General features: G+C 36.9%; 1 protein-coding gene across 8 annotated transcripts in view; it reads left to right on the top strand.

Moving 5' to 3' along the window:
• The window catches only part of LOC122559010 (ERC protein 2), an 825,386-nt gene that overhangs the window by 659,251 nt on the left and 151,781 nt on the right, over positions 1 to 14,354 (top strand). For 2 of the 8 annotated variants that reach the window (XM_043708096.1, XM_043708095.1), the window contains one exon: positions 912 to 977. The exons of the other annotated variants lie outside the window; for them this stretch is intronic. In XM_043708096.1, coding sequence (XP_043564031.1) covers positions 912 to 938 — 27 coding nt within the window. In that variant the 3' untranslated portion in view covers positions 939 to 977. The remainder of the gene's footprint in view (positions 1 to 911; positions 978 to 14,354) is intronic. 8 annotated transcript variants of the gene reach the window in all.

Here is a 14,354-nt window from a genome sequence, read left to right as displayed (position 1 = left end):
TGTGTGACTGTTTTTGCATTCTTGCAATTTCAAAATTAAAACCCTGTTTCATTTCTAAAAATAAAGTCTCTGAATCACCAAAGCCAAGAGAAAGAAGATATCTTGCAATTTGTGATTAGGGATTAAAGCAAACTGATCTGAGACTGTAACAAGATAAGCGTTAGCGTGTGAAATGGGCCGTACTTGTTTCATTAGAAGCAAGTGACTTATAAAGGAGTGCAGTAAAAATCCAGCCTGGCCAAAATGTACATCCACACTGCTCATTTTAATCTCTGGGTTGGAGATGTGGTCGTAGCTGAACTTGGAGTCCTTAAACCTGGATTGACCAAAGTCAGCTACTAATTGGTGTTTTGCTAAATCAAACTTGAAATCTCTTTCACGTTAATCACCAAGAATGCTTCATCACATCTCTGCTGTGATAGACCTTGAAATCAATTTGGACTTGCAGTTTGTTTTTATGTTTTAAAGAAATTGCATAAAAATTTTGAAAATTAAATTGCACAATTTTTTTTAATTGAACATCTTGTGGGAAGTATTGGAAACCATCATGAAAATGCACTGTCTAACCTATACTGTTATGCAGTATTTGTTTATTATAGAATGTGTGGAGATTATAAAACAGCTAAGAAGTAGCCTTAAAATTCTAAATGCTTGCACTGGGTAAGCACCTCTATAACATGGATTCCGGTTACTCTTTGCTTGTTTTGGCTTTGGCTTCTGTTTTGTAGGTTCCGTTGGGGACAATCTGTATGTTTGTTTGTCTTTGTGCTGAAGCTGCTGGCTGTTTATTTTAAACAAACTCACATTTCTACCAACAGAGATAAAAATGTTCTAATGCACCAAACTGACTAACCCTTTCTTTGTTTCATTCCAATGCTGCCATGCATGTCCTCAAACACATCGACCAATAGGATGATGAGGAGGGCATATGGGCGTAACAGTACACATGAACCAAAGCTACAGTTTTGTTCTGAGGGGTGAGAGCTTGGATTTTCTCTTCTCAGATCATATTGCACTGGATGGTGTAGTACTCAAATGTTCTTCTCTTTGTGCAGTGTTTCTTTGTGCATGTTCTACTGTTTGTTGTTCTTGTGTCACTGCTTCTCTCTCTCTCTCTCTCTGTCCACATTGCCTTTGAAAGAAATATCAATTAGAAACTGATATTGCAGCAGAGCAGGTGAGAAATAATTCAAAACAGTACTTCTGGAAATGTAAAAAAAATTAAGGCCGTGGCAGCAACATGCTAATATTGACACATTCTACTGAAGGTATGTATCAGTTGCTCTTAGGAGAAAGTGAGGACTGCAGATGCTGGAGATCAGAGCTGAAAAATGTGTTGCTGGAAAAGCGCAGCAGATCAGGCAGCATCCAAGGAGCAGGAGAATCGATGTTTCGGGCAGAAGCCTTTCCTGAAGAAGGGCTTATGCCTGAAACGTCCATTCTCCTGCTCCTTGGATGCTGCCTGACCTCCTGCGCTCTTCCAGCAACACATTTTTCAGATCATTGGCTATTAGGCATATAAGTTGTTACTTGTTACCTTGATATTCATTAGCAACTTATTCTACAAGTGACACTACTTTTGAAATCAGGAACTGAAGTCATGGCCAATTTTCACTGCGGAAATGTGAAGAAACAGGTTTGGACGATTGAAGTGAAGGTCAAAGAAGGAAAATTGGCCCTAAAGTTGAATGCTAGTTTATCACCATACTACTTCATCGAAAAGGTTGCCACATGACCTTTTACCCTAACCTGATCAAGTCACGGATAATTTACTTCAAGGACTTGTGCCCAGATATTTGCTTTGCATGGATATAGCAGATTTTCTACAATGTTGTTTATGTGGCAGATACTAAAGGTAGTTACATTTACAATTCCTGTGAAATTATCTAATTTGTAGAGATAGCTGCATTTCTAAAAGTAATGATCTTATGTGTTCAAAAGCTAATACACATCTTTGCCAAACAGATTTCATGCTGGAATGCAAATTAAATTTAACTTGAAAAATACTTCTGCCCAACAAAACCTGAATATTTGAATACGTCAATTGACAATAGTATTGACCCTTTATGATTAATTTATTATTGGCAGATATAAAAATAAAGATTGCATCATAATAAAAATCACTAATTCTAGTTTGCTGTATTGTTACGATTGAATGGAAGGAAACACATTTGAAGAATCAAGATCGCTATAGATATCTGAATCTGAACCCTGTGAGATTTTTGATATAAATTTGTTTTGACAGTTCTGTGATGCTTGTCCAGGAATTATTATGGCCTATGAAAATAGAGGTTCCTATAGAGACTCATTTTGGATCAGTGTGCTATCTTGGTATTGATCTGGAACTTCTGCTTAGTTCTGGAGGTATCAGTTAGAGTTTTGTGGAATTATTTTTCTTGTATCATGTGGCCAAAAATAATTTTACTGATTGGTAATGAGGCTGGTCCAAGCTTACCATTTCATATATTTAGATTTGTAAATTTTCATTCAGAAAACATCGGGTATTGAACACTGATTGCATCACTTGAACATTGTAAACATGGATGCTGATAGGAATTTTAGTGCAGTTAAAATGCACTTCGTAGTTGAGCCTCTCTCTCTTGACATAAAGCACTTTAAGTGGTTCTTTTTAGATAGAGTGCAGGACACCTGCTAAAAGATAGCAAGGCCCTTTGATAAATATTGTTAAGACAGAGAGTGTAGAGAATGATAACTTGGAAAAATGACACTTGAATTTCCTGTGACTGACTGAATGGATCACATTATAAGATTCCAAGTTTTAATTCTTTGACTGTATTGAACAAACTTTTCAAGCAAAATTATCTGAATATTATTCATTTGGCAATTTGTACTCTATAAACTCCAGGTAAGCTTGCCCACTTAACCTTTAAAATGATGGACAGTTTCTTTTATACATTTATTCTGATTCGTCTCTGAATTGACGACTAGCTGTTCTCATCTCCTGATGGCATACTTCCTTTTCAGCTTTCCAGCCAGAACGTTCAAGCCCCTGAACTTCCTCTCACTGTGTAGGTTACCTCACAGTTCCACTCCCTAAGCAAATCTTCCAACTTGTTTAAACCATCAAAAATTTGGTTTCTTTAATCTGAGCATGAGTATGAGCTTCAACCAGCCGTCTGTTCACAAACAATACAGACAGGCTGTCTCTATCTGTCTCTGCCCTTTCTCCCTCTCTTTACATAGAAACATACAAATTGAGAGCAGAAGTAAGCTATTCAGCTGCTCAAGTCTACTCTACCATTTAGTAGGATCGTTGCTGATTTGCTGGTATTTTGAATTCCACTCCTGATAACCTTTGATTTCATTACCTAACAATAATGTATTTGTCTCCACTTTAAAAATATTAAATTACCCCATCTCTAGCACCTTCTGAGGTGGTGTTCCAAACTCTCCCACTGCCCTGAGAAAAGAGAACTCTCCTCTATACCCTAAAAGACGATAACCTAATTTCAAACAGTGCCCACTAGATTTGTATTCACTCACAAGATATAACATAATGCCCACACCCACCTTGTTTAAGAACCTTTAGGACCTTTATATACTTAAATCAAGTCACCCCTGACTCTTCTACGTTCCAGTGCAAACAAGCTCAATCTGTCCAACCTTGCGCAAAAGACAGTACATTCCGTAAACCTCTAACCCCATCTGATACATTTACCACCTCTTTTAAGGTGACCAAAACTGCACAAATTGTGCATAACTGCATAATTGTGATCCACTACAGTCTTAACTCAAAGATATCTGATATCAGGCTAAATGGATTCAGGAGCATGATAAGCTAAGAAAGGTATAATTTTCAAAAACAATTTTCTCTGTGAACCATCAAGAGCAGGAATACTGCTCAACAAGATAATCTTTGGCTTACCCGGCTTCTGGCTTTTATTCTGTGCTCAAACATTAGGCTTAAAGTTGGAGACCATTTCATTGGTCCCCAGTCACAGCCTTAAACTCCATACCTACCTGTCAACAACATTGTTTATCCTACCAGATTCACTTGGGAAATAGCCTCCAGTCAAAAGCTGAGGCCTGGTAGTTAAAAGCTCTGTTCTCACAGCCGTGAAGGCTGAATGGCTTCACTCCAGCTTGGCTCCTGGGCGCATCCATCCCATTTCTCTAAAATTATTTGTATTGTGCATGATTTTCTATTATTTCTATGTCATGGTTACTCTGAACTATGCAATGATCCTGTTGAATTTTGTTGGTACAAGAGAGAAACTTTCACACAATCAGTGTGATTTATAGTTTTGTACCACTGACAAATTGCTGAGTTGAATTAATAGTTTAGCAATTACTTTGAATGCTTTTGAACAATTATCTGATCATCAACAATTGCATAACTCTACAAGCTCTTTCCTGCAATTGATAAATTATGCTTCCATTACTGTTTGAATCTTTCATTTTTAAGAAAGTAACGCAGTGGGTATTTCAACCATCTTCAGTATATCATCAACTCTTTGGGGAGTGATACAGAGGTTTTGAACAACAAAAAAGCTTCCAGACTTTAATTCCGTTAATACTGTTTCACTTTATTGCATAAAGCAAGGTAGCAAGAAGTGTTTGAATTGATGGAATTATCCTCGTGCTTGTGATGTAAACCTTTCCTGGTCTCTGAATCAAACTAAAATTATTTTTTTCAAAGAAGAATGCTAGTCTTTGTTATTTTGGGAGTTCCTCTTATGTTTGATCAGCATTGTTTGATCAGCATGAGGAAATGACTACTTGGAGCTGTCATGAAACTAACCTCTGAAACTTGGCCTATTTTCAGTTGCCTAGGTACCTAACCCTGATTTGGAAACCAATATCCGTCAACCTTCATAAGACCATTGAACTGGATTCCTTAGGACACATATCAGAGATATTGTCTTGCCTCCAACATTCTACCAATGTTGCCAATCTGCCAATTGCTCAGATCTGATTTTGCTAATCAATAGTATTGGCTGACATGATATGTTTAGCGTTTTAATTGCTGTTGCTGCGTGACCATAAATTGTAAAGAGAATATTTCCTTTATTTGTGACATTGCAAGCTTGCAAGCCAAGTCAATTATGTGATTGTTTTTGGAAATGCTACTGTCTGTCTGGTTTGAAACTTGCTAGGTTTCTGTCTTGGACAGAATTGATGTGTACAAGTACAGGCACGGCCGTGAGTGAGTTCATTGGTGTGACTAAACATGAAATCATAAGTTTGACATTTATTGGTATTAATGCTAATGTCAACATTAGCAATTGATATAAGAGCATGTCTGTGACTTAACTCCAACTGCAAATGCATGAATACCACAAGCTTCTTTACTATTGAAACTATGTTAGATCAATGATTCTGCTCCACAACACACCTGCTTCCTAAATATTGACTGACGGCTTAATTGATTTCCTCTCCTGAATAACGTGGTACGTCTTTTCAAGGCATCATCGCTATCTCTTTCTCAAAAACAAACTCCTGATTCTTCTGATCTCACATATTACTATCACATTTCTAACTTCTGTTACCCTTAAAACCTCTTGTATTGTCACCTCTCTAAATGTAAGATGCTCTTTGAATCTCTCAAGTCAGGTTTATGCCATTACCACATCATTCAAAAGACTCTTAACCAAGCTCGCAAGTAACAACCACTGAGAGTTTTCTCAGTGTACTGTTTGTTGACATCCACAGTGACTGTGGTGCACTTTCTCTCCTAGTTCTTGTCTTGTATGGAAGAAGTCCTGAGCTGAGCTTCTGATCCCAAACCCTACAAGATGTGTTGGTTCATGCTAACTTTCTGTCACCTCCCTGTGCGAATGCTAGCATACATATTTAATATTATATTGTGCCTTTCTCCACAAGCCTTAACATCCAGACAGCTATCTTCAGTAGCATACTGAACAATTTTGTTTTGTTCATTATTTCATAAAAGAACAACCGAATGTATATTTTTCTAGTTCAATTTGAGACTAGGTAGTTCAGTCAACTTGTTCGTATCATCTGAAAGAAGGCAATGCATTCATTGCTGCAGGCATATGATTGGAAAACAAAAACCATTGTTCAAGAACGGAGGGTTAATACCATTCCATGCCATAGCCAGGAAGGCTTGCTAACAGGCACTGAAGATAATGATTCTCCATGTCTGGTGGTTGTGCCTTCAATTGCCAAGATCCTATGGACTGAATCTTTCTTTCTAAATAGCTTCACCATTCTTTTGTCATTTAAGCTGCTCCTTAAATCGCACTTCAACTATCTTGTGACTCGATGATAAATTTCATCCATTGGGATGTTCACTATGTTAATGATATCAGTGCATTATGTTGTTGTTAGGAGTATACCGGTCATATTTAAGGTGGGGTTCAAATGTCTGAGTGCACTGAGGACGTTAAGTTTTTCAGGACTTAGAGATGGCCAACTTTTACCCTATCTGGTTATAAAAGTTGGATAAAACTGAATGAGTAAACATTCAGCTCTCTCTGATGTGAACTCCTGAAAGAAAGAAAGAATAAATCAAAAATCCTGAAAGGGAACAGCAGGCAATGAAAATTACAAATGAGTTGTATGTGAAGATTAGCAGTATGTTAGCATTTGCTAATATAACAAAGTTCCCCATTTTAGAAAATAGTTAATTATAGATTTAATACCTATTGAATTGTATCTTAGTTCCGCAAGCAACTCTTATACAGACATAACTTACATTGTCACCATCTAGTAATTTGTATTTATGCACAAAAACTTCATTCAAACCCCCACTTTGTTCATTATCACTTGCTCCAGTGTTGTAACACAACAACACTACCTGCCAGCACAAGCTGCTTTACAATACACTGTTCATTTCCATAGGTACATAATTTTACGTTCATAGTTTGTAATAACCCGTTATACACATATGAATGCATTCTTGGCCATATCCACCCTTGTCAGGAATTGTTTTTATTTAAACAAAGCTGAGCTTGGGAAACCTGTTGAAAAATATTTTGACTTTAACCCATCTCCAAGTGTCAGTACAACCAAACTTGAACGTTTCAAGAGTATTATAACTGGATAATTTTTCTATAAGTAGGAGTTTTTGAACAGGTACTGATTTACAGTTTTAAAATATTAAAAATGTTGACAGCACTTTGTGTAAAACTTGTAATATGTGCCTGGAAATAACCAGACTGTCCTTTACCACTGGGCCTGAGTGAAATGCAGACTGGTGTTCAAGAAGTTGCTGTACTGCCAGTAAGGATCCTACCTGAATTAAGTTCCTGGAAAGTCTCAATTACAACTTATTCTTTGTGTTTAATGTAGAAAATGTTTCATGTCACTTAAAATTATTCACGAGGAAGGAGCTGCAGCACAGTATTGTTAAATAACTCTGAAATAATTAATTCACTTTCTCTGGGCTTCAAGACACTACAGGGAGAGGAGGTCTTTTCCCATCATTTTATGCTGGTATAAAATTCAGTATTTACTGTATTTCACCTCCAGTCCATTCTATCTTCAGCAAAACATTTATATTTGGCAGAAATGTAGATGAGAGAATTGAAGCAGGAATATTGAGACCTGTGCTAATTTTCAGTGTGGCTTCGCCAGTTGAAGTACAGAATGTGCCATCCTTCTGATAAAACCTTAGGTCCATAAAACCTGCTCGGGTGGATGTGGAAGATCACATAACATTATTTTGAAGAAGAGTAGGGGAGTTACACCTGAGGCCTGGCCAATCCCTGTCCCGCCATCACCATCACAAAGAAAAAGATTATCTGGTCATTAGCGAATTGCTGTTTGTGGGTGTTTGCTGTGCACATATTGACTGTATTGTTTCCTACATTAGAACAGCAATTAAACTTCAAAAAGAACTTTGTTAGCTGTAAAGTACTTTGAGCCATCCGGTGGTCATGAAAAGCGTTATATAAGTCTTCCTTCCTTTCTTTTAGGTAATAATTACAGCTTGAATTTTCCTATTTCCTGCTTGCACCTTGCCCCTATGTATGTTTCAGCTCTTGATCATAACCAATGCCATTTGTGCTGACTGTGTTTGGTGGCAGGGACAGTAGGGAGAGTGTTTTTTTTAATAAAACAAGTTTATTTCAATGTGGTAACACATGCATTGAAATAAATTAAATGCAAAGAGGGATTTGAACTAACGAGTATTAGTGAAGCCCGGATGGAACAAGTCTGTTTTTATTTATTTGTTTATAGCATTACTTGTACAGAGAAACAGCATGGTTGCTTTACAAATGGCAAAGGAGTTAAGTAGGAGACGGGAAAGCTTAAAGTTGGAGACTGAAGGATTGAAGATATGGGTTTTTTAAGAGGCCTTTGATGGATGAAAGAGTGGCAGTAAGGCACTGTGGTTTATGGTGAATTAAAATGAGCAAGAGTGTGGTCGCATCGATTATAGAGCAGATGAAATCACTCCAGAAGCTTTCTTGAGGTGATGGAACTTGTATTCAGACCCAAAGTATGGAAAAAAATATTATAGGAATTTACTGCACAGGTGAAGACCACTCAGTCAATTGTGTCTGTGCCATTCAAAAGGAACATCCAGACTAATTCCACATTTCAAATCTTGAAGTGCTGTAATGGACAAATGTATTTCCAAGTACTTTTTAAAGTATTATGAGGGTTTCTGCTTGTCCCACCTTTTCAACCAATACTTACAGATCCCTACCATGCTCTTGGTTAATGTTTCTTCTCAGATCTTCTCCAAGTTTGAACTCTATCACCTAAATCTATGCCCCCTGATGATGGACCCATTAACCAAGAGTAATCCATCCAAGCGTAATAGGACCTTCCTATTCATAATATCTCAACCCCTTCATTTTATCAATTCAGTTTCCCCTCAACCTCCACTGTTCCATAGAAAACAATCCAAGTATATCCAGATTTTCCAAATTATCATCACCCTACTGTTTGATTCTTTGTCTTGCTTAAAGAAAGTACACCTTGAGCTTTCTTGACCACTTTTATCCACTTGTACAGCAGCATTCGGGGAGCCATGGACATATGCTCCAAGGTCCCTCTTATCCTGTATACTTTTCAGTAGCCTAACATTGATTCTTATTCTCTTGAATTATTAAAGACAAAGAACAATAGAATTCTAATTATCAAAGACATCAAGGGATATAGAGATTGTTTGGGAAATTGCATCAGCCATAATGTAATTGAATATTGGGGGAGACTCAGGGACCAAACGGCCTCCTTCTGCTCCCATTTCTTCTGTTCCTCGTCATTAGCTTTAACCAAATGGATTACTTGACATTTATCCGACTCCATTTGCTACTGTTTCATCTGCCTGAAGTTCATTGATAGCTGTCAGTAGTCAAGTTTTCCTCATCGTTGTAAGCCACGTGGTCATTTTCTTGTGTTCTCTGCAAACTTTTAAATTATCCCCCTACAATCATTGCTATATACTGCAAAAAACAAAAAAATCCTTGAAAAGAGCCTGGCCATTCCCCAGTGGAATGACAAACACCTCATCAACAATTACCCTTTGCTTCCGAGTTACCACTAGGAGAAAGTGAGGTCTGCAGATGCTGGAGATCAGAGCTGGAAATGTGTTGCTGGAAAAGCGCAGCAGGTCAGGCAGCATCCAGGGAACAGGAGAATCGACTCCTGTTCCCTGGATGCTGCCTGACCTGCTGCGCTTTTCCAGCAACACATTTCCAGCTCCTAGTTACCACTAGTTCAGTGATGTGGACTGTTACTTTACTGACTAGCATGTCCTGTGGAACTTATCAAAAGCCTTGTGAAAATGCATTTAGACCACATCACTGTCCTCGTGAACCGTCCTTATTACTATCTCAAAAAAGTAATTTGTTTCAGTCAGATATAATCTTCCTTTAACAGGTATATGCAGTCTTTAATTAATTCGTGTTTTTCTAAATCAAGATTTGCTCTGTCCTTCAGAACTTTTTGCAATAATGTAAGATTAGGTTGGCCTGTAATTACTTGGTTTGCCCCTTTCTTCCTTTGGAAACAATGGTGCAATATTAGCTGCTCTCACCTATAGCCAGAGGGGATTGGAAAATATTCTTCAACAAAATAGGTGACAGCTATTGACTGGTTCATTTCTCAGGGCAATGCCCTGACTAATCGGGGTTTAAAATTCAAATGAAGCATAGCAGTTAACTGTCAGTCATCATTGTTGCATTCTTTGTGGCAGTGCATATCAATCAGTGTACATACCAACCAATCAGCACTCTCCAGTCATGCTGTATCAATGTTGTTTTTTTCCTTAAATTTTTATTCATTTAATGAGTTCAATATGAAAAAAATACTCTTTTTGTATTTGAGAAATGCTGAAAATTGAAATGAAAATTGCCAAAAAGAAGCTGACTTAATTTCTTAAGCATTACTGAAGATTAGTTTTTGGGTTACTAATTCATCTCAAATGTTTTCATTTATAAAATTCTTTGTATCATTTACCCATAATATGTTAATAATGCATTGTGTCTTAAAGATTTCCTTTAAGAAGGAAAGTGGCTGCTTTGCATTCTTTCTAATTGAAAAATCCTGAATTAAGTAAATTAATGGATCTTTAGTTTTGCAAGGTGTATTGTGACGCAAGGACATGGAACATGATGTACAACAAATACATCCATTGCTTATATAGCTTTATAGCAGCTGTGGACTTCTATAATTTGTTGCATCCAGTCTATGTTGTTATTTTTCATAGCATAGTTCATTAAAGTTTGCACAGAAAACTGGCCTGTCTTTTGGAGCAAAATTGGTAGTAATTCTGCCTTATAAAATATTCAAAGTAAGGTTAGAATATTTATTAATGAACATCTCTGAGACACCCGTTTTCATCTCAATGTAATGTACTCAATAGTTCTGACTGACATAGTTTCCACACTCTTTCACAGATCTGACTGTACATCAGAATAACAGAATCATTAAAATCAGCTTAGTACACACATTGGCATTCAACAATTGAATTCTTTCCATTGTGAAGCCTCAAGACCCTTTTGTTTGATCGTAGAAACTTATGGCACATGAAGAGGCCATTCAGCCTGTCGAATCCATGCTGAGCCATCAAGAGGATGGTTGGATTTAGCTCCTGTTTTCTCCATGACAACTCCTTAGCTAATCAGAGTATTTTTTGCAAACTAATCAGGACCCATTCTCTGCAGTATAAATTGTTGTGATCATTTCAAATTTGTCATGCTTGCATCTGTCCTAATAAGCACAAGACAAAAAGCTTTGACAACATGTTTCTGTATTCTGCAATCTTTATACTTTCGGAGGATATGAACAGCAGTGTTAAGGCCAGGATCCGCCCATCCCCAACAGTCCCCAAGAAGGCAGCAGTGAGCTGCCCATCCCCTGGCCAGTGTATGCAAAGCCAGATTATAAATCAGACCAGCCTAACTAGATTGTTTGAATAATAAATGAAATTTCATGCATATCAGTACATAAAATTGACTTTGCTGTTAAACATAGTGCCACAGTGTTTTGTAATATTTATTTATGTGATAGGGACTGTTAATTATTAAATAGACTGAATTACTTTCAATTTTAATTTTGTCACAATGAATTAACTTGTTAATTATACTAACTACCAATGTTCTAATCTCAGTGCATCTTCTCAGGCATGCAGAATTACTGCAGTCCCAATTTTGTTGTAGTTAAAAACAAGTAAACCAAATAGAAAGGCATCTGGATAAATGGGACTAATGAGTTGAAGTCAACAGTTAATGTGGGCAATTACAAAATAATGAGACTAGGGTGAGGAAATATATATGATGGGAATATAAATTCAGTAGGTCATGGTAGCACCTTGCTTAGACCACAGTGAAAGTACTGTCTGGTTTTACACTACAGAAATTAACAGAAGACTGAAGGAAGTGTGGAAGAGATTTATAAGACTAATATCAGAACTAAAAGGAAATGATGCTGGGAAAGTTTGTTCAGACTATGAACTGTCATTGTTGGAGTTGAAGGTGCTCAGAATTATGGAGAGATTTAATGGGGTACATTTGGAAAACAGTTGTTCCTATGTGAGGAATCTTGGAGAATATACTACATATATTTGCATCAAAGTAGATGTTCTGAGACTAAATTTTTAACCAGAAATTAGTGGGTCAAATCATACATGAATATTCTTTTTGAGGGGTTGAAAGCCACCCTCTCCCATTGTCTTGATACCTAACCCATGGCAGTATGTCAGCTAATTGCAGTTTTGAGACTGTTCCTGCTTGCATTTCTGGAGGCTAAAAGTGTCAAGGACCATGGCGAGTGCATGGGATAATGGCTTTGAGGATTAGCCACATTCATTTGGATACCTGGGAGATTTGATTGTTAATCAAATTTAAACGTTGCAAATGTAGTCATGAATTTTGAATGCTTAAATAGAAAGGGAAACAAAATTCTGAGCATGCCTTTAGAAATTGCTGAATTAAAGGAGCTACTTTTTTTCAGCATTTGAAATTTTTTATGGTTGATTTGAATTGGTACGGTTTCGATGGCCACCACGTGAAAGGACCACAAACATTGCTTGGATTATATCCTGATACCTTGAGTAATGGGATGCAATAAGTAACAAAATACACAGTATAAAGAGAAATCCTGAAATTTATCCCTGCAGCAATGGGTCATTTTAAAGAGAGACAGGATGTAAAGTAAAACCATCACTTGAGCCTTTGATCAAAGGGCAGGTTGCCTACCTCCACCCAGTATGCGATTAATACACAAGTACATTTCACTTTAAGCAACAGTGACAAGGCAGTACTACTTATTTGAAGTTTGTCATCTTACACATACCCAAGGAAGTATGTAGATAATTTAAGATTTCCTTGATGTGTATGCTTCGCTTATTGTCACAAAGTTTGTGCTAATTTTAAACAATCTGTTACATTAAGAATTTGATTATTTGTTTGACAATGTGCATACATTTGACTAGAACAAGAGTTTATATAGGCATTCTTTAGAAACATGTTGCTTCACATCAAAAGTTGCACAATTTAATGAATATTGACACAATCTCAAACTAACATCTTAGTGAATGATTAGCAGGTTTGCTGTACCAAAAATGAGTCAAAATTGTCAGTTTGAAGATTTTATATTTCAATCAAAAATATATAATATAAAATTAATTAAATTGGAGAAAGACTAAGTTGGTCCAAAAAAATTATTATTTAGTCAGAATGATCATTTAAGGGGGAAAAGCTTTTTTTGTTAAAACATGATTTTCTCTCCTGTTTTAGAATCGTACATGTTGATACCACATACTCGTGAGCCCACAAACAAAAGGCCAGGTGCTTAGCAAGCTTCTGCCAATTTTGTAGTATAGCTGCCTATCAGAAATTCAGTAAGTGCCCTAAGGTGACTCATACTGCCAACCTTTCCTTCTTAAGGAAGTGTCGGGCCTCCAGTCCATGAAACACATCTACATAAACTGCTTAACACTGAGAAGCAAGTAAGATGTTAATGTTTTGTAAACAGCAGAACAACTTGTATCTATGTAGTATCTGTACATTAACAAACATTCATAGATGCTTTGAGTTAATGGATCAGAAACTGAAGTATGGAATCAAAGTGACAGAAATGGCCATAAATAAATAATGTGCTGCAAGAAAGCTTTTAAAAATGGATGCACAAGTGGAGAGATGAAGAGTTTAGGAAGGGACATGCAGAAAGTAGGATGAAATCAGCTCCAAGTTCTGTCACCGTTGGCAGGGTAAAAAGGTGATAATACATAGGAAATCAGATTTGCAAGACCGAAATGAACTATGCGAATATAAGACTTGAGAAGTTTGCAGATCAGGGTGGGGCAGGATGATGAAGAGACTTGAAAATGAGATGATCATTAGAGGTTAGGAGCCACTGCAGCAATTTAGAAGATTTGGGCACACAGGAACGGATGTGGGTGGTGGGGTTTTGCAATTGTTGAAGTGTACAGCAGTTTATGAATAAGAAGTCAACAAAGAGAAATCAAGTTCTCCAGGCAGAGAAAGTATGGTTAAGGATTTTGGCAGCACGGAGAATGAGGAAGAGCAGAGGTGGAAGATAATGTAGTTGGAGAAATAAGTGATCTTGTAGATTGATGGGATAGGTCTGTGCATGATTGTACACTCTGTTGCAATGCCGGTTTATAATATTCTTCTATAACTAATGAAAGTAAAGGTTAAAAAAAATTAATATCCAACAAGTTAACTGACCTGTTCTTTTAAAAAAACTAATTATGCATTTAGAGTCTACTGGATTTAAACCTGAGAACTTAAACCTGCATGAAATAAGGGTAATATTTCAAGTCTTTATTGACTATTTGGTGCTTAAAGCTGTCCAAATGATGTAAGTTATTTAATAAGGGCATCATGTTTCCATGAATAGTGTGTGATTATAGCTGCAGTGCCCCATAATTACAGTTTCCTGATGTGTTAGTG

The sequence above is a fragment of the Chiloscyllium plagiosum genome, chromosome 18 (genome assembly GCF_004010195.1).
Source record: "Chiloscyllium plagiosum isolate BGI_BamShark_2017 chromosome 18, ASM401019v2, whole genome shotgun sequence".
NCBI classification, from domain to species: domain Eukaryota; kingdom Metazoa; phylum Chordata; class Chondrichthyes; order Orectolobiformes; family Hemiscylliidae; genus Chiloscyllium; species Chiloscyllium plagiosum.
This window is presented reverse-complemented; position numbering and strand designations above follow the sequence as displayed.